Source organism: Mesocricetus auratus, unplaced genomic scaffold, assembly GCF_017639785.1.
Source record: "Mesocricetus auratus isolate SY011 unplaced genomic scaffold, BCM_Maur_2.0 Super-Scaffold_100023, whole genome shotgun sequence".
Lineage (NCBI taxonomy): Eukaryota > Metazoa > Chordata > Mammalia > Rodentia > Cricetidae > Mesocricetus > Mesocricetus auratus.
The window spans coordinates 3,642,595-3,660,305 of NW_024429204.1; the positions used below are offsets into that span (position 1 = coordinate 3,642,595).

The following is a 17,711-nucleotide window of genomic DNA, read 5'->3' on the forward strand; positions in this document are numbered from 1 at the left end:
TGCTGTGTCTGTGGTCTCCACCCGCCCACCGTATTCTGTCCACAGCCGTGTCCTACTCAGCTTTTCAGGTTGAGAAGCAGGAAACCATAGCACGTCTAGGACACAATGCCCCCACCATGTGCCTGCCAGGTTCTCACGCACGGTGAGCCCATTGGAGGTCAAAAGTTGCCCAGAGCATTATCGTGTTCCAACCCTATGGCCAGAACCATGGTGCTAGGCCTTACATATCCAATAGCTTATTAAAACTAGCCATGACCAATAGTAATAATAGTGATAATGATAAAACTCCATTGTAATGTGGTAGAACATTATTTTAAGGCGTGTAACTTTTGTTTATGCTGTATTTGTTTAACTCTGTGAAGCTGTGATTCTTTGTCTAAAACACCTGATGGTCTAACAAAGAGCTGGATGGCCAATAGTGAGGCCGGAGAAAGTCTAGGCTGGGCTGGCGGGCAGAGAGGAAGAAACAGAAGGAGAAATGAGAAAAAGGAGGAGCAATGAGAGAACAAGGAGAGGAGGACTTCAGGGGCTAACCACCCAGCCACCCAGCCACCCAGCCACCCAGCCAGCCACAGAGTAAGAAGGAAAGAAAGATATACAGTCAGGTGGTGGAGGCGGTGGCGTTGGTGGCACACGCCTTTAATCCCAGTAGAGGCAGAGGCAGGCGGATTTCTGTGAGTTTGAGTTTAGCCTGGTCTGCAAAGCTACACAGAGAAACCCTGTCTCAAGAAACAAAACCAAAACAAACAAAAAAAAGAGGGTAAGATATGCAAAAGTAATAAATAAATAAATAAATAAATAAATAAATAAATAAATAAAAGCCCAGAGGGAAAACGTAGATGGGTTAATTTAAGATAAGAAAAGCTGGCTAGGAACAAGCCAAGCTAAGTAATAAGACTCCTGTGTGATATATTTGGGAGCTGGGTGGTGGATCCCCTCAAAAGAGCCAAAGAGTATACAGCAACCTCCAACATTGTACTATTGTAATATTGACATAAGGAAATCTGGCTTTCAGAAGCTAAGCAGCTAAGGTGGGCGGGCCCCAGGCGTAGGCGCCAGCTTCCAGACTGTAGCTCTTCTAAGCATAAGGGTGTTGCCTTGTGCTGGGGTTGTCTAGTCCTAGTCTGTGTGAAGCTTTGGCTCCATCCTCTGCACCACCAAGAAAGCCAACGACAACTAGAAACGGCTCCACAGAGCTTCCCGAAGGGATGAAAAGCAGAGACGTTTCTCCCAGGGGTCTCCATCCAGACATGGGTATCTGGGAAGACAACCTGGGATACATTTGTTTTTCTTTTAAAAGATCTTAAATCTCAGGCAAGAGTTTAGTCATATGTGCAAGAGATACACAGTATCTTATGTGTATCTCTGCAAAGATGGCAGCCATCTAAGGATAGGATAACAGTTTGGACCTTCCTCACAGTTCACTTCCTTGGGATATGGAAATTATATGCTGGGTTTTGGCACGCGCCGTTAATCCCAGCACTAGGGAGGCAGAGGCAGGAGGATCTCTGAAATTTCAAGTTCGTTCCTAGCCTGGTCTATAATGTGAGTTCTAGGATAGGCAGGGCTGTTACACAAAGAAACCCTGTCTCAAAAAATCAACAACACAAAACCCCCAAAAAACCCTCCTCCCCCCGCAAAACAACCTGATTAATATGGAAATTTTTATCTCCTTTTGTTCCATTTTGACTGAAAATGTGATCTGAACCAGGTTTGGTAGTTCATACCTGGAATTCCATTACTTCAGAGGCTGTGGCAGGGGCATGCATTGCTGTCTGCATTCCATAAATGACATTGGATATGTATACATTTAGTTTAATCAGAGCTGTTTGTAACTGAGGACTGAGGTGAGGTTTGGAGTCTTATTTCTGTGAAATAGAATTAGTTTCTCTAGCTCATGTAAAGAATAGCCGTGTTTTATTGAGGTGTATGGCTGCCCTTGTACTTTGGGGTTATAAATTATCCAAGGCTTTAGATCTCTTTATCAATATGAGCTTGTCTCCGAGCATTTCTGTATTTCCCGTGTAATCCCCTCATTACTTGCTTCTCTCCAGCATGAGGCATTCCCTAGGCGAGAGATGGATGCCTGCTTCTTTACAAATGGCCCCAACTCCATTTAAGACAGAGGTTTCAGACCATTTTTATTCCCAGTGCAAATCAAATGTGTTTTGGTGTTCTAGTTAACGACACAAAATAACAAATGTGTCAGATTGCTTCGTCTGATTGTTTATGATGATGTGGTAAGAAGGATAAAGGATTCTGTTTCTCCTTGCTGTTTCTAGGTTGTGTGTGTGTGTGTGTACATGCACACCCGATTGCCCATCAGAGGATAAATTGGGAGTTGAATCTATTCTTCCACCCTGTGGGTCTCTGAGGTCTAATTCAAGTCATTAGTCTTGGCATCAAACACCTTAACTCACTGAGCCATCTGCTTGCCCCTATTCTCTAGATGTCCTCCTCTTCCTCCTCCTCCTCCTCCTCTTCTTCTTCTTCTTCTTCTTCTCCTCCTCCTCCTCCTCATCTTCTTCCTCTCCTCCTCCTCTTCTTCTCCTCCTCCTCATCTTCCTCTCCTCCTCCTCTTCCTCTTCCTCTTCCTCTTCCTCTTCCTCTTCCTCTTCTTCTTCTTCTTCTTCTTCTTCTTCTTCTTCTTCTTCTTCTTCTTCTTCTTCTTCTTCTTCTTCTTCTTCTTCTTCTTCTTCTTCTTCTTCTTCTTCTCCTCCTCCTCCTCCTCTTCTTCTTCCTCTCCTCCTCCTCTTCTCCTCCTCCTCATCTTCCTCTCCTCCTCCTCTTCCTCTTCCTCTTCCTCTTCCTCTTCCTCTTCCTCTTCTTCTTCTTCTTCTTCTTCTTCTTCTCCTCCTCCTCATCTTCTTCTTCCTCTCCTCCTCCTCTTCTTCTCCTCCTCCTCATCTTCCTCTCCTCCTCCTCCTCCTCCTCCTCCTCTTCTTCTTCTCCTCCTCCTCCTCATCTTCTTCCTCTCCTCCTCCTCTTCTTCTCCTCCTCCTCATCTTCCTCTCCTCCTCCTCCTCCTCCTCTTCTTCTCCTCCTCCTCCTCCTCTTCTTCTCCTCCTCCTCATCTTCCTCTCCTCCTCCTCTTCTTCTTCTTCTTCTCCTCCTCCTCATCTTCTTCCTCTCCTCCTCCTCTTCTCCTCCTCCTCATCTTCCTCTCCTCCTCCTCCTCTTCTTCTTCTTCTCCTCCTCCTCCTCATCTTCTCCTTCTCCTCCTCCTCTTCTTCTCCTCCTCCTCATCTTCCTCTCCTCTTCCTCCTCCTCCTCCTCTTCTTCTTCTCCTCCTCCTCCTCCTTTTCCTCCTCCTCCTCTTTATTTGAGATAGGGTTTCTCTGTTCAGCCCTTGCTGTCATAGAACTCACTCTGTAGACCAGGCTGGCCTCAAACTCAGCAATCTGCCTGCCTCTGCCTCCCAAGTGCTGGGATTTAAAGACCAGAGCCCCACCCGCCATGCCTGGCCCTCTCTGTACTTTAAGGAAATGAAAGGTACATTCTAGAAACACACCGGTGGTAGAGTTGCCAGACGTGGAAACTGTGAGGCCGTGGGATGCTGAACAGAGGGTAATGGCCGCTGTCCTCTCCCGCAGAGTGTGGTGATGGTGGTCTTCAGTGAAGACAAGAACCGAGACGAGCAGCTGAAATACTGGAAATACTGGCATTCACGGCAGCACACGGCCAAGCAGAGGGTCCTCGACATTGGTGAGTTGCCTGGCTCTCCAGGCGCTGGCACGCTGGCGGGCTGCCAACCAGAGCCCAGGACAGTTGGCCGCAGCACTTTGCCCTGCCAGGCACTGCCTTGGGCATGCTAACCCGTGATGACACGGTTAGTGCACAGACGAGACTGAAATCAGAGAACAAAGCACTTCCCTTCCATCAGATCTTATATACCAGTATTGCGTTCGCAACAACCGTGCTGAGTTTCAAAAAACATTTCCATGCCCTGTGTTTGAGCCAAGCAGGTGTTGAGCAGGTCAGATAAAAACCCTTGTCTCCTTCTACTTGATAAAATCAGGACCATGAAGCTCAAGACTCTATAGGGACCTATTGTCTTCATTCCCACATATACATACCTCAAGAGGTAGGTAGGTGGTCAGGAAAAGATCTGTCTGAGACACCTTGCCTGCCAGTCAAGAAGAATTGAGCCTACCGGGTTTATTGTATACTCCTGTATAAGTACCGTGCGCTAACCGATGGCACCACTGGGGCTCCTATTGCATACTCCTAATGCCACATCGGCTCTCTAGAGACCGTCTACCAGGGTCCAAACAGAAAGGCAGATGCCGTGCGAAGCAGTCAAGTATTCCTTGCCAAGGGTGGGAAGGATGAAGGGAGGTAATCCAGATATTATCTGAGGGGCTGGGGAATCAAAGGGAGCCACCCCGGGGGAGCTGGGACCACAGAGGAAGTCGTTTTCCACCGAGAGGCGGAGCCCCAGAGGAAAGGCTGCCAGCCACTGGTTCAGTGCCAACCTGGAGAAGTGCCCGGGCCTGCCTGCTTCTGAGCTCCCCGTCTGGGGTCCTCGCTGGCTAGATCGAACCCAAGGCCGGGGGCCACAGGGCCTCGAGAGGTGCAATTTGTGCAGATCAGCCTCCTAGAGCCAGAAAAGAGGAGGAGAAATGGGGAAGTAGATTTCAAAATTCACAGAAACTTCTGGAAAGTAATACCTGGGTTTAGCAACGCTATTATGCACATAAAAAATACCTTTTCTCCTATTTACGGTCATGACCCCTTCTTTAGACGAAGCCTGTGTTCCCAGGGAGTGTAGGCAGGAGGCAGATTTTCAGCGGGCATCACAAAGCATTAAGTCAGTAAGAGGACATTTGCTTTCATTTCTTATACAACGGAGCAAGGGCTTTTGTAGTTTTCTTATCAGGACACCCTTGGTAGCTCCCTGGACCAATGGCAGAGATTAGTGAGTGACTAGGTTAGAGTCACCAGAGGTCATTTTGAAACCAAGTCTTATTGTACCCTGTAGAATGCTTAAGCTACTCCCATTCCTCATTTCCCTCACCCCCACATGCAGAGGGCTTGGGTGGATGGAGAGAGACGCCCAGGAAACGGAGGCAGGGAGAAGGGTCTACCGTGACAGGTGAGTTGTCCTCAGTCAGAACAAACGCCAAGACAAGAACTGTCTTCCTAATCCCATCCAGGGCTCTGGGACAAAGGACTGGGGGGAAACTTGCCCTAACCTGTTCCATAACTGCCTGTGTAGCGCAGAGGGGCAATTTTATTTTATTTGAAAAGTTAGTCTTATAATTATTGCCCAAGAAAATGAGAGGAGCAATTAAATAGAAATATGGGCTCAGTTCAAATAAGGCAAGCAATAAAGGCGCCTTGCTGGCATGCCTGTCGGTTCAACTTGACACTGTTAGGTTTTCAGGGACTTAGATAATTTTCCCGCCTTTCTAGACCCTCAGATACATCTCTTCCTTATTACCTCCTGTTGCCTTCAGCCTTTTTTCCCCCAGAGAGCCCCACAAACATGTGTGAATGCAGAGTGCGTGTGCACATGCATGCTCATGCTCATGCATGGTGTACACACACACACACACACACACACACACACACACACACACACACACTTCATCTTTGAGATGAAGCTTCATGGGAAGTGGGACTGCCCTCTCCTCCTATGCTTCCAGAACTTAATCTTTAATCTCCCACGGACTCTAACTTCAGCCTGAAAATGGCTCAGGGAGAAACTATGTAGCTGGACATCAAAGCTAAGACTCAAAGCCACGTGCCCTGGCTCAGTGGTTCAGCTTTTGCTTAAGCCCTGCTCTTGCAGAGGACCTAGGTTCAATTCCCAGCACCTGCAGGATTGCTTGCAAGCGTTTGCAAGCCCAGTTCCAGCAGATCCAATGCCCCTTCTGTCCTCCGCATGCACCAGGTACGCGTGTGGTGCACATACATACATGCAGGCAAAAGACTCAGAAATTCATACACACAAAATAAATAAGTAAATCTATCTAACAACAACAAGACAGTTTCCAAATTTCCACAAGTGTCTGGTTATTAAGTTCATCTGAACCTTCCAGGCAGTGGCCTTCAAGCTGGAATAAGAAGCTAAGACAAAGTCTCTTTTACTGCAGTTCATTGTACAGGAGTCCGATCTGTGGTTCCATGAGAAAGAAAGGAACCCAAGCCAGCACAGAGGGAAGGAGACTACCAGCTTAGCTTAGGCCTGTGTTCCCCCGAGTGCACACTACTCACCCCCACCCAGGGTGCTCTGTGGGTGAACACTCAGTCACCCCCACTCCCCACCGCCCCTACTGAGGCTGTTGTTTGTAAAAACACTCGGTCACCCCCCCACACACACACGTGCCCAGGGTGCCCTTGGCATGAACACTGGGTCTTTTACCGCCCCCCACTCCCAGGGTGCCCTTGGCATGAACACTCCGCCAGCTTGTTCCCTGTCACTGTTCAGTCTCATCATCCTCTGTCTCCATTGCCTTCATTTCTCGCCAACACACTCGTCAGCAAGTCATCTATTCACATGTTTGTTTCCTTACCGTTTCCTCTTTTTTCTAGAAGGTAAACTCCATGAGAGCAGAGACATAGTGACCGTTCAGTAAGCACTGGATGGATGAGTGAATGAATGAATGAATGAGTGAGTGAGTGGTGAGTGAGTGAGTGAGCAGGTAGCGTGTGCATGACACTCTCATACCGGCAGAGGGTCGGTGTGAAGGGACGAACTGTGCCTTGGTAACAGCTAACTCGCTGGGCACCATCTCCTATGCCCCAAGCTTTCTCAATCCCTCTACACGAACTTAAAAGACTCGTCCTTGGGAGGAGAGGTTTCAGGTCAGGGTGTAAAACAAACAAACAAACAAATAAAAATTCATCCTCAAACCAGTCACCATGTGACCTTAAAGCTGAGACATTAGGCATCAGGGGCAGGAACTCCATCCTAGCCCACACGCGGTGAGTTTGGTGGATGAAAGCCCATGCTGGTCGGTGGCTGCTCCCCTGTCTCCGTGGGTCCTGTGCTGTATCTCAGGGCTTGGCTGGCTTTTGGCTCTGGTCACACGCTTCCGGAGCGCCATTACTGTCACTCTGATGGTCTGCTGCTCCTGTCCTTGCCTTGCAACCCTGAGGACATTCTGCCGTCTGACTGGGACTGTTGTGTGGCTCCGGAGTATCTGAAAGCCAGGTCAAGTGTGTGGTTCTTGTGCATTGGCTTCATAAACTGTTTGGGGCCAGGGCGAGAAGTGTTGAGCCCACGAGCTCTGACTCCCATAGCAGTCAAACAAATGAACACACAAAGTTCTCCAGGTCACACAAGCTCTTTCTTGCCAGCTGGGCGCCTTGATAATGGCAATTATTCTGGGCTGTAAATAAGTTTACGTTCTGCCGCTCAGGAAGCGTGCCCGTGTCAATTATGCCTCCCACATGGAAAAACCATTTAAATGATATATGTCGTTTGATTGTCTTTGAGTTTAAAGGCCTCTTTATGTTCAGACATTGAGTCAGTGATGAGTCCTTTTTTTTTCCACGCCAGCTTGAGGAAATGCATGCCTTCATTTATTCAGCTGGTATTTACTGAACACCTTCTGTTGGCCGGGCCTTTTTCAGCCCTGTGATTGAAATGTGGCTAAGGAAAGGGCCCTACCTTCACATTACCAGCACCTAGAGGCAAGAAGATGGACAACCGAAATGTCAAAAGGATGGTTTCTCCGGGTGGATGTTTCTGAAGGGATGTCAAGGCTGGATGAGTTAAAAAGGAACCAGAAGATGCTGTAAGCCTGGAAAAGGGCACCTGCCTAGATGGTCAAGATTAAAAAAAAATTGATAATGGAAAACTATTTTATAGCCCTATTAAGAAAGATAAGAGAGCAGCCAGGCGTTGGTGGTGCATACCTTTAATCCCAGCACTCGGGAGGCAGAGGCAGGCGGATCTCTGTGAGTTCCAGGCCAGCCTGGTCTACATAAAGAGTTCCAGGACAGCCTCTAAAGCAATACAGAGAAACCCTGTCTCGAAAAAAAGAAAGAAAGATAAGAGAGCTAGGAGGTGGTGGTGCACACCTTTCATCCCAGCACTTGGGTGACAAAGGCAGTAGAGTCTGTGAGTCTGAGGCTAGCCTGGTCTACAGACCACCAGGGGCTACACAGAATAGATAGGAGAGACTCAAGCTCTCTCATGCATCCTATGAGACACACAGAGAGAGCTCATAGAAGCACGAAATAAGGGGCAAACAGAATCTTGGGACACAAGATCTTTCTCCGTCGTGAGTTGTAGCACTTGACTTTGGAGGCTTTGGATAAACATTTCTGATGTCTGTCAGGACTGTAACAGGAGAGTGGATTCTGAGCCAGCGTGCGGGAAGGGACCAGAAATTTGGAAACGGGAGACAAATGCCATCCCCCTGATAGCTGATTGGATGTGGGGATGAAGGAGAAGGGGGCCGTGAACGGGCAACACAGCTTTGCCCACTGGGTAGTGACTGCCCCCTACTTCTAGGGACAGCGGAGGCAAGAGAAGCTGCGTGGCCAGGTCGTGGGGGAGGGGTAGACCAGGTACTGTGTTCAGACTGCCCACAGGAAATAATGACTGGGAAACAACAATGCCAAATTCCAAAATTCGGAGGTTGAATGAGAACCGTAAAATGTTGCCAGCTTCCCGGGGCTCATTTGCATGACAGAGATACAAGTTTTCTAAGTGTGATCCCTGGAGAAATCCTGGAAATGTCTCATGAGTCTGAAATTAAAGTGAACTTGCGAACTCCATAATCAGCGAATGCCTGCAGCTCTGATTGGCTGTTGTCCTGTTACCTTTCAGACAGGGAAAGCAAATGAGATGACAGCCCCCCCACTCATTGGCACCATAAATACTGCCACATGGCAAGCTTGTAGCACACCCACACGGGACTTCTCCCAGACACAGTTCTGAAGGGTTCTCTCACCGTGTTGTAGCTCTGATGGTCCAAAATAATGCACATCTCAGTTTTTTGTTTGTTTGTTTTGTTTTGGGAGGGGCGGACCCTAATTTACATTAAGTGCTTTGTGTGTGGCAGCTGGATCCTATAGCAAAGCTCCTAGTACAAGTCGCACATCTCAGTTTGGGGCGTGTTCCCAGTGGGAGAAGCAGTGTTTTGATGTGTGGGGAAGCATCCGTACCTTGCAGTGCCAATGGACAGACAACATTTTATGGTTCTCGTTCAACCTCCGAAATTTGGAATTTTGACATTGTTCTTTCGAAGTCATTATTTCCTGCCTCGGGGTTTACTAGGTGTAGGGTTAGCAGTAATCCTGTAATTATACATTTGATTTTCAGTTATTAGCATGCCATTATAGGATTTGTGGATGTGAGTGTGTGTCCCAATACAAATGGCTTAAAAACCATTCTAAAACTGAGTCCCATTGTAACAGTTTCGCATGAAGGAAGGCATTGCATGTACACTCAGCTGCCGTTGCGTGAAAACATTAAGTAAAGTGTAATTCTGTCTGAGGATCAAATGAAGTCTTCTAGAAGGTTCTCAAGGCCAGGAGTCCCAATGTCCATTGTGAATTATTGAGGTTGGAGCTTCGGTGCTAGACATTATGCAAATCAGAATTGTATTCAAATTAGATCTTTTTCTTGGTTTTTTTTTTTTTTCTGGAGGATTCTGGCACTGCAGTGCTGTGTTGGTATGCCTCTTTGCAGGGTTTTCTTTTTTATTGATTGTATTTATTTTTGAAAAAGAGTTTCTATGTAGCTTTGGAGCCTATCCTAGAACTCGCTTTGTAGACCAGCTGGTCAGCGAAGGTGGATTTTGTAGCCAAAGGAGATGAGATGAGCCCCTGAGGAGATGGCCACTCCTCTTAGCTTAGCTCAGGGCTATCTCAGACGATAAGACTCCCTTCCTCGAGTTCCATCCATTCGCCTGTGGATTTCAAGATGTCATTGTTCTTTACTGCTGAGCGGTACTGCATTGTGTAAATGTACCACATTTTCTCTATCCGTTCTTCGGTTGGGGGGCATCTAGGTTGCTTCCAGATTCTGGCTATTACAAATAATGCTGCTACGAATGTGGTTGAACAGTTGTCCTTGTGCTATGAATGTGCCTAAGAGTGGAATTGCTGGATCTTGAGGTAGACTGATTCCCATTTTCCTTAGGAATCTCCATCCTGGCTTCTAAAGTGGCTGAACAAGTTGGCACTCCCACCAGCAATGGAGGAGTGTTCCCCTTTCTCCACATTCTCTCCAGCATAAATTGTCATTGGTGTTTTTGCTTTTAGCCATTCTGACAGGTGAGAGACCGTATCTCAGAGTTGTTTGGATTTGCATTTCCCTGATGGCTAAGGATGTTGAGCAATTCCTTAAGTGCCTTTTGGCCATGGATGGGACTAGAAGAAGCCATACTGAGTGAGGTAACCCAAACAGAAAGAAAAACATTGTGTGTACTCACTCATAAATGGATATTAGACATAGAGCAAAGGATAACCCCCTCCCCCAGCTTTGAAAACTGCCTTCGAAGGCTGATAACCAGTCAATAATCCACAACCCCAGAGAAGCTAGGACACAAGGAGGACCCTAAGAGAGACATACATGGACTCCTAAAAAGGGGAAAGGGACAAGATCTCCTGAGTAAATCGGGAGCATGGGGGAGGGGAGAGGGAGTTAGGAGAAAGAGGAGGGGAGGAGAGGGGGAGGAGAACATGAGGGATCAGGAAGGTTGAGTTGGGGGAAGAACAGAGAAGGAGAGCAGGGAAAGCTGTACCTTGAGAGAGGGATCCATTATGGGCTTAACGAGAAGCTGGCACTAGGGAAATTCCCAGGAATCCACGAGGATAACCCCAACTAAGAATCTGAGTGACAGTGGAGAGGCTACCTTAAATGCCCTTCCCCTATAATGAGATTGATGACCACCTTAAATGCCATCCTTGAGCCTTTATCCAGTAGCTGATGGAAGCAGAAGCAGACACCCACAGCTGGGCACTGAGCTAAACTCCTGGAATCCACTTGTAGAGAGGGAGGAGTGATGAGCAAAGGGGTCAAGACCAGGCTGGGAAAACCCACAGAGACAGCTGACCTGAGCAAATGGGAGCTCACAGACCCCACCCGACTGACGTCTGGGGAACCTGCATAGTACTGATCCAGACCCCCTGAACGTGGGCAGTCTATGGGGCCTCTGGCAGTGGAACCAGTATTTATCCCTAGTGCACGAATGGGCTTTGGGAGCCCGTTCCCCATGGAGGGATTTTCTCTCAGCCTAGATACACGGGGGAGAGTCTAGGTCCTGCTCCAAATGATGTGACAGACTTTGATGATCCCCCATGGGAGGCCTTACCCTCCCTGAGGAGTGGATGGGGAGATGATGGGGGGGAATGGGAGAACAGGAGGAAGAGGGAATTGGGATTGGTATGTAAACTAAGATTGTTTTTAATTTAAAATAAAAGTAAAAAATATTTTTGAAAAAAGACTCCCTCCCTTCCGCTATGTGGAAAGTATAGGCTGCTCTCCTTAGCAACCAATCAAGAAAGTTCATTTTAGGACATTTTTTAAGGCTGCTTCCATACTTCGAAACATACTTAAAAATTAAACTTGATAGTGAAGTAAAGACAAAACCTTGAGATCCCCCCACCCCCCAGCTTAGAAAACGGCCCTCGAAGTCTGGCAAGAGAAGAGGCCCCCATGGCGGAGCCAGAGAGGAAACCAGGTGCCCCGTTTCCTTCAGAACCAGGTGTGAGGGGGCGTGTGGGGTGTGTGCCGGGAACCTTCCAGATCCCCATGGTTTTCTTGCTTCAGAGGGTGAGATAGGCCAGGCTCTGCTTCGGAGGGCGGGCCCTGAAGCTGCGGTTGTTGACAACTCCTTTTCATCTTCAGCGTCGGTTGGGAAATGTGTGACGACAGGTGAAGGCTAGTTACTTTTGTTTGTTTGTTTGTTTTTACGAGACAGGGTTTCTCTGTATTGTTTCAGAGGCTATCTGTCCAGCCCGGCCTCAAACTCACAGTGATCCGCCTGCCTCTGCCTCCCGAGTGCTGGGATTAAAGGCGTGTGCCACCAACGACCGGCAGAAGGCTAGTTACTTAAGAAATCATACAATGCAAGAGCTTCATATTCACGCAGCCAGAAAATACGTTTGGTAATAACAGGCCCACTTGGGTTTCTGTTTATTGCACGCGTGTCTCAATGTGAATTTTAGCACCCCGGGGACACTTAATTTTCTCCCTGTTGTGAGCGGCCCTGGGCTCCCTCTATGAAGGGGTCAAGGTGAGCCGCTACACAGGTCGGGGCTCTTTTCCCATCCCCAGCTCCCGACCTCTCTCCCTCGTCCAGATCCCAATGCACTCATGCCGTGTCCCAATCCAGCATAATGTCTTGTCTGAAAAGTGTTCGGTGCTCTGTGTCTGTAGGGATATTTTCACCTTCTCTGCCTTTCTCCCCTTACTCTCATCTTCCTGGTTCCCCACGGCTCCTCTTCCGGTGGCACAGCCTCCCTCCTGCACCTGCAAGACCGCTCACTTGAGACCTGGTCCCCAGCCCTGAGTTTCTCTGTAGAGTAAGCTGCTTCTCCCTGGGTCAGGGTTTAGCGCACTCGCTCTAGGCAGGTGGCTGTCAGTTTCCTTCTGCCCGAACACCTGATCACCCGATTATTTAATGCGCAAGAGACTTTTCTTCTGAACCTTTATGTACCCAGCCCCTGGTACAGAATATTGAGCATAGTGGGTGTTCAGCCTGTGTTGAGGAGCTGGACAGGTGTTTTGGGCACTTGTGAGTATCTAGGGCAGTTTTGCTAAGCACAAATGCCCTCGTCCAGTTAACATGGAAGTGTGGTTGGGTGCACATATCTCCTTATGAACCCATTTTGGTGTCATTTTTCTGTGTGTGTGGAGGGAGACAAGAAAGGGAGGGAGAGATAAAAAGAGAGACAGACAGACAGGGAGAGACACAGAGAGAATGAACACGGGAAAGCCTTGGCTGTCAGTCCTCAGGCGTTGACCAACTTGTTTTTTTGAGACAGCCTTGCTCTTTGGCCAGGAGCTGGAACCAGTAGACTTGGCTAGTTCAATGGGAGCTCCAGGAATCTGCCTGCTCCTGTCTCCCTACTACAGGATTGCCTGGGTTCTGGGGAACTGAATTTGGGACCTCATGCTGCCAGTGCAAGCATTTGACTGACTGAACTGTCCTCCAGTCCAGTAGTGAGATTTCTTGTATTAGCTGCCCTCTTATTACACAGTAGGGTTTGTTTGTTTGTTTTTTGTTACCGTAGAAACATAATGCACACTAATAAACAAGGGGAGACTCTCCTTTTAAATCTAGCTAGAAAATATTAGTTTTACTGGATCAAAAAAATAGGAAATGGTTTAAAGGCAAACAGAACCCCAGAGGCCAGATTTGGGAATTCAATGCTGGAACTCTGCAGCCATTTTCCTTTCTGTTCTTAGGAAGTTTGTCTTTCCAGGCCCAGGACTTTACTGTTTAATGAGCCTCCTTTGATAAACAGCTTTTCTTTTCTCAGGAATATTCGAGCATGAGTGTCTAATTAGAAGGAATGTTCCAGGACTGAGAGCAGTGGATTCTGGAAGACACGCCCCCTCCCATTCCCCCCCCGTTTTAATGAGAGGGTGGAGCTGCTCCCTAAACAGAGGCTCTGCCAGATGATGAGAGTCACACACATGCACACACACACACACACACACACAGAGGCACACACACATAAATACACACAGACACATACACAGAGACACACACATGCAGACACAGACACACACAGTCACACACATACACACAAACATACACACAGACGCAGACACACACAGAGACATACACACAGACACAGACACACAGACATAGACACAGACATACACACACACAGGCATAGACACAGACATACACACACAGGCATCCACACATAGACATATATAGACACACACAGATACATACAGACACAGAAGCACATACAGACATACATATACACAGGCATACACACAGAGAGATACAAAGACACACATATATGCACAGGCACAGACACACACATACATGCACAGGCACAGACACACATGCACAGGCACAGACACACACACACACACACTCCCTTGTTTATGTCTATAAAAGGCTCTATTCCCTCCCTTCCCTTCCCCCTCTTGCCCCTGGTTTTCTGGGCACTGAGTTGTTTGCCCCACGACAGCTTCTCCATGTATAGTGCCATTTGTAGGTCTCCAGAATAAGTGATTGTCGTGACTGATCATGGTGCATGTGTTCAAAGTGACCTCCATATGAATGGGGGGGGACCAGCTTAGACAAGTCATCTCACTTTCCAAGGCCATGACACCTGGGTACTGGGGTCACTGTTTCTAAGGTAAAATCAGTACTATAGTAACCGTTTCCCCCCCTTTAGGACAAACCTACCTTTACCAGAAGTACATAGAAAAGAATAGAATTTCAGTCTTGAAATGATGTCAAGATCCCATGACACTGCTAGAAAGTCAGTCAAAGCAAGCAGAGACATCCATGTGCTTAGACGTGCTGATCCCTAACCACGCTCCTCCTTCCCCTCATGGGACAGACGGATCTCCCGCTTCTGCAAGCTAGTCTGGTACATGTGACCGGCAGCATGGAGGACTTGGGATGCTGCAGGAGGAAGCTAACGTTAAGATCTCTCTAATCCCTGAAGGAATTGGCCTCCTTCGATCTAGTGACGATTCGGTGGCTATCCGTGGGAAGACTGACCGTGTGGTGATCGGAAGGTCATTTCTCTGTGTGGATTTGCTGCTCTTGTGCCAAGTGACGCTAGCTAGCCACTGTGATGGGTTTTCGAGAACCACAATGGGATGTTTCAGAGGACCTTAATTCTTGAGATTCTTAGCAATGATATAAAGTATCATAGTTTGGGAAAACTGGTTCTATTTTCTTTTACAAATTAGTTGGTTTAACCCCAGTCCACTATTTCTGGAGCTGTTTGGTGTGGTGTGGAAAGAGGTTAGAGTTAGGACGAGAGGGAACAGAGTACCTGTTCTAGTAGATCCAGGCTCATTTACCGTCTGAGGCAGTGGCTCCTAGCCCCATGTTTGAGAAGTCTCTGGGTGTCCACTTCTGCCCCATAAAGCCCCAGGACATCAAGTGATAAAACAGAGACCGATAAACTCGAATAAACAATGAACTGTTCACATGCAGAAGTATAAATTATCACCAAAGCACAATTTGTATTTTTATGCACTCAGAAAACTCCCAGAAAGTGCCAGGCTTCTGTTTAGTTCACTCATTAAAGTTGTGGGCCAGCCACGGGATAGTTAAAGCTGAAACTCTCTGAGTCATGTAGACTAATTAGAAAAGTTTAGTCTAGCCAAGTTGGTTAGGTGTGTAGTTGTAAGCCTTGGTGTATATATAGGCTCATGTGTATGTTATTTCACTACCATTGTTTTGAAGTCATTTGCAGGTCAAGACACACTTGTGTGTACATATCTGTGTGTGTGTGTTTGTGCATCTGTGTGTGTGTGTTGTGTGTGTGTGTGTGATCAGAGCTCAGTCTTCAAGCTTTGCACAGTAAGCACTGAGCTTTCCCCCTGGCCCCAGGACTAGCCTTCTTAAAAAAATGAAATCAAATTGCATGAAAAATAATAGCATACCTGGAACATAGTAATAGTCTATAATGTTATGCTTTTCTTAATTGTTTGTTTATATTGTTATAGTCTGAAGTCTGTAACATTGTCCTATATGATTCCTGCCCTAGAAATATAATACCTGCCCTAGAAACCAAACACACAAAAACGTAATAGGTTTAGTGTGAAGAGAATCCTAGGAATTTTCAATCATTCCTGGAGGCTATTAGGTAAGCCATGGAGAATGGATAGCAAAGATACATTGACGACTACAGTTTAAGAACAAATAAGGGCCATCCATCATCCAGTGTTGGTCAAATTATACATCCATGATCTCACCCATAAACACTCTGGATTGTGTCTCAAAAAGGTGCACACTTGGAAGATTGTATGTCGCAGTTGCCAAAAGGGTTTGGCTTTGTGTGTAGAGAGAGCTTTGTAGGCGTTGACCCCAGCTTGGCCCTTAATCAACGAGTGTGGTTGTAGTGTGACCCCCCCCAGACTTCACCGCCAGTCTCTGTGCTACTGTGTTTGAGGTGGGAATAATCAGGTGAGGTTCTGAGAGCGAGGTGCACTGGTGATTCTGTAAGAGGAGGGTGGAGCTCCTGAGCTGGCCTGTCCCCTCTGTGTCGCCGTGTGACCTCCACCCCGTGACGGACCGCAGACCACTGTTTTGGGCTTCTCGGCCTGGAAAGCTACAGAGTGTTTTCTTTTTAAAGCAGTTTCCTAAAGCCTATGGTATTCAGCTGTGATAACAGAAAACAGACTAAGACACAAACTGAATGATGGCCACGTTAGAGAGACATTTATCCTGGTTATGTGTGTTTTAGTCCTTCCTTCCTTCCCTTTTTGTTATGATAGGGTTTCTCTGTGTAGTCTTAGCTGTTCTCCAACTTACTCCGTAGACCAGGCTGGCTTCGAACTCTCAAAGATCCTCCTGCCTCTGCCTCCCACGTGCTGGGATTAAAGGCGTGGGATAGCACGGCCCAACACTTAATGTGTTTTCCACTCAGGAAAGTGAGGTCTTCCGTAAAGGTTCAGATTTGGCTGTAGAAGTGTATGTTTGCTTAGCACAGAGCCAAGCTCACACGGTGGCTGTTCTTTGCTCCCGGACCAGGACCGAGTGATGGAAATGATTTAGTGTTTGTTGACACCAGCACAAGTGTCCACATACTCAATGAGGTCACCCGGGTTATCCGTGACTTGGTAAGAGCGTCATAAAGAAAACAATGAGCTCGGGGGTGAATTCTTCCCATGGCTCACACGGACTTTATAAAACACTGCTTTTTGATTTAGAAGAACGGGTCGCGGCAGCATCTGAGCACCTATTTAGACAAGTTTCCACCTTATCCAGCTCAGAGTTGACCTCCTTCCCTTTGCCGTTCACCTGCTCCGGCTTGCGGATGGGAGGCGCAGATGTCTGGGGTCACGGGTGACCGTCGCCCGCCATGCTGAAGCAGCGGTGCGTTCTCTAGATAGTTTCTGCTCTGCAGAGGTAGCTTGTTGAGAGTCAGGGAGGAGAGTTCCTAAGCCCAGGCTTCCGTAGCTGATGCGCTTGCTCTCTGTGTGCTGATTCTCACCCTCCAGGTGGGTCTTTGGAGTCATAGCCCCAAACGTATCCAACCGTGCTGCATCCTCAACCTAAGGAAAACAGTGTTTGCCGAGGCTGATGCGTCTGCCTGCAGAGCTGGCCTGGCTGATGCGTCTGCCTGCAGAGCTGGCCTGGCTCCCAGCCTCCTCTCCAGCATTCCACCTTCATTATTTCACTAGTCCAGACAGAATCCACGCCTTCTAGCAGAGTGCCGTCTTCTGTATTAATTATACCACTCCGTTTAATCTCCAACAATATATGGAGAATAATTAAAGGGGGTAGTTATAACTCTCTAAGCTTAATTAAGGAGAGGAGCGAGCCTTTCCTTTGACTGCCATCCAATGCCGCGGTGCCCTTACCATCAGTTTGAGGAAGCCTCAGCCTCAATGAAAATAAAACACCCAATTAACAGACCACTGATTGTGTCTAAAAGATAAAAGATAACAGAGGGGTTCACTGGCTATCAGACCTCCTGTGAAATTAAACACGGTGGCATCCCATAATTTCTATGCAGACCATCACTTGCCAGGAAATAAATGCATTTGGGAAGTGTGCACACAGGTGTACTCAGTACCTTCTGACAGACATGGT

The 17,711-nt window shown here is 47.5% G+C and overlaps 1 protein-coding gene across 3 annotated transcripts in view; it reads left to right on the forward strand.

Moving 5' to 3' along the window:
- The window catches only part of Grhl2 (grainyhead like transcription factor 2), a 117,621-nt gene that overhangs the window by 50,763 nt on the left and 49,147 nt on the right, over window positions 1–17,711 (forward strand). For all 3 annotated transcript variants that reach the window (XM_040730416.1, XM_040730417.1, XM_040730418.1), the window contains exon 7: window positions 3,594–3,705. In XM_040730416.1, the coding sequence (XP_040586350.1) occupies window positions 3,594–3,705 (112 nt within the window). The remainder of the gene's footprint in view (window positions 1–3,593; window positions 3,706–17,711) is intronic.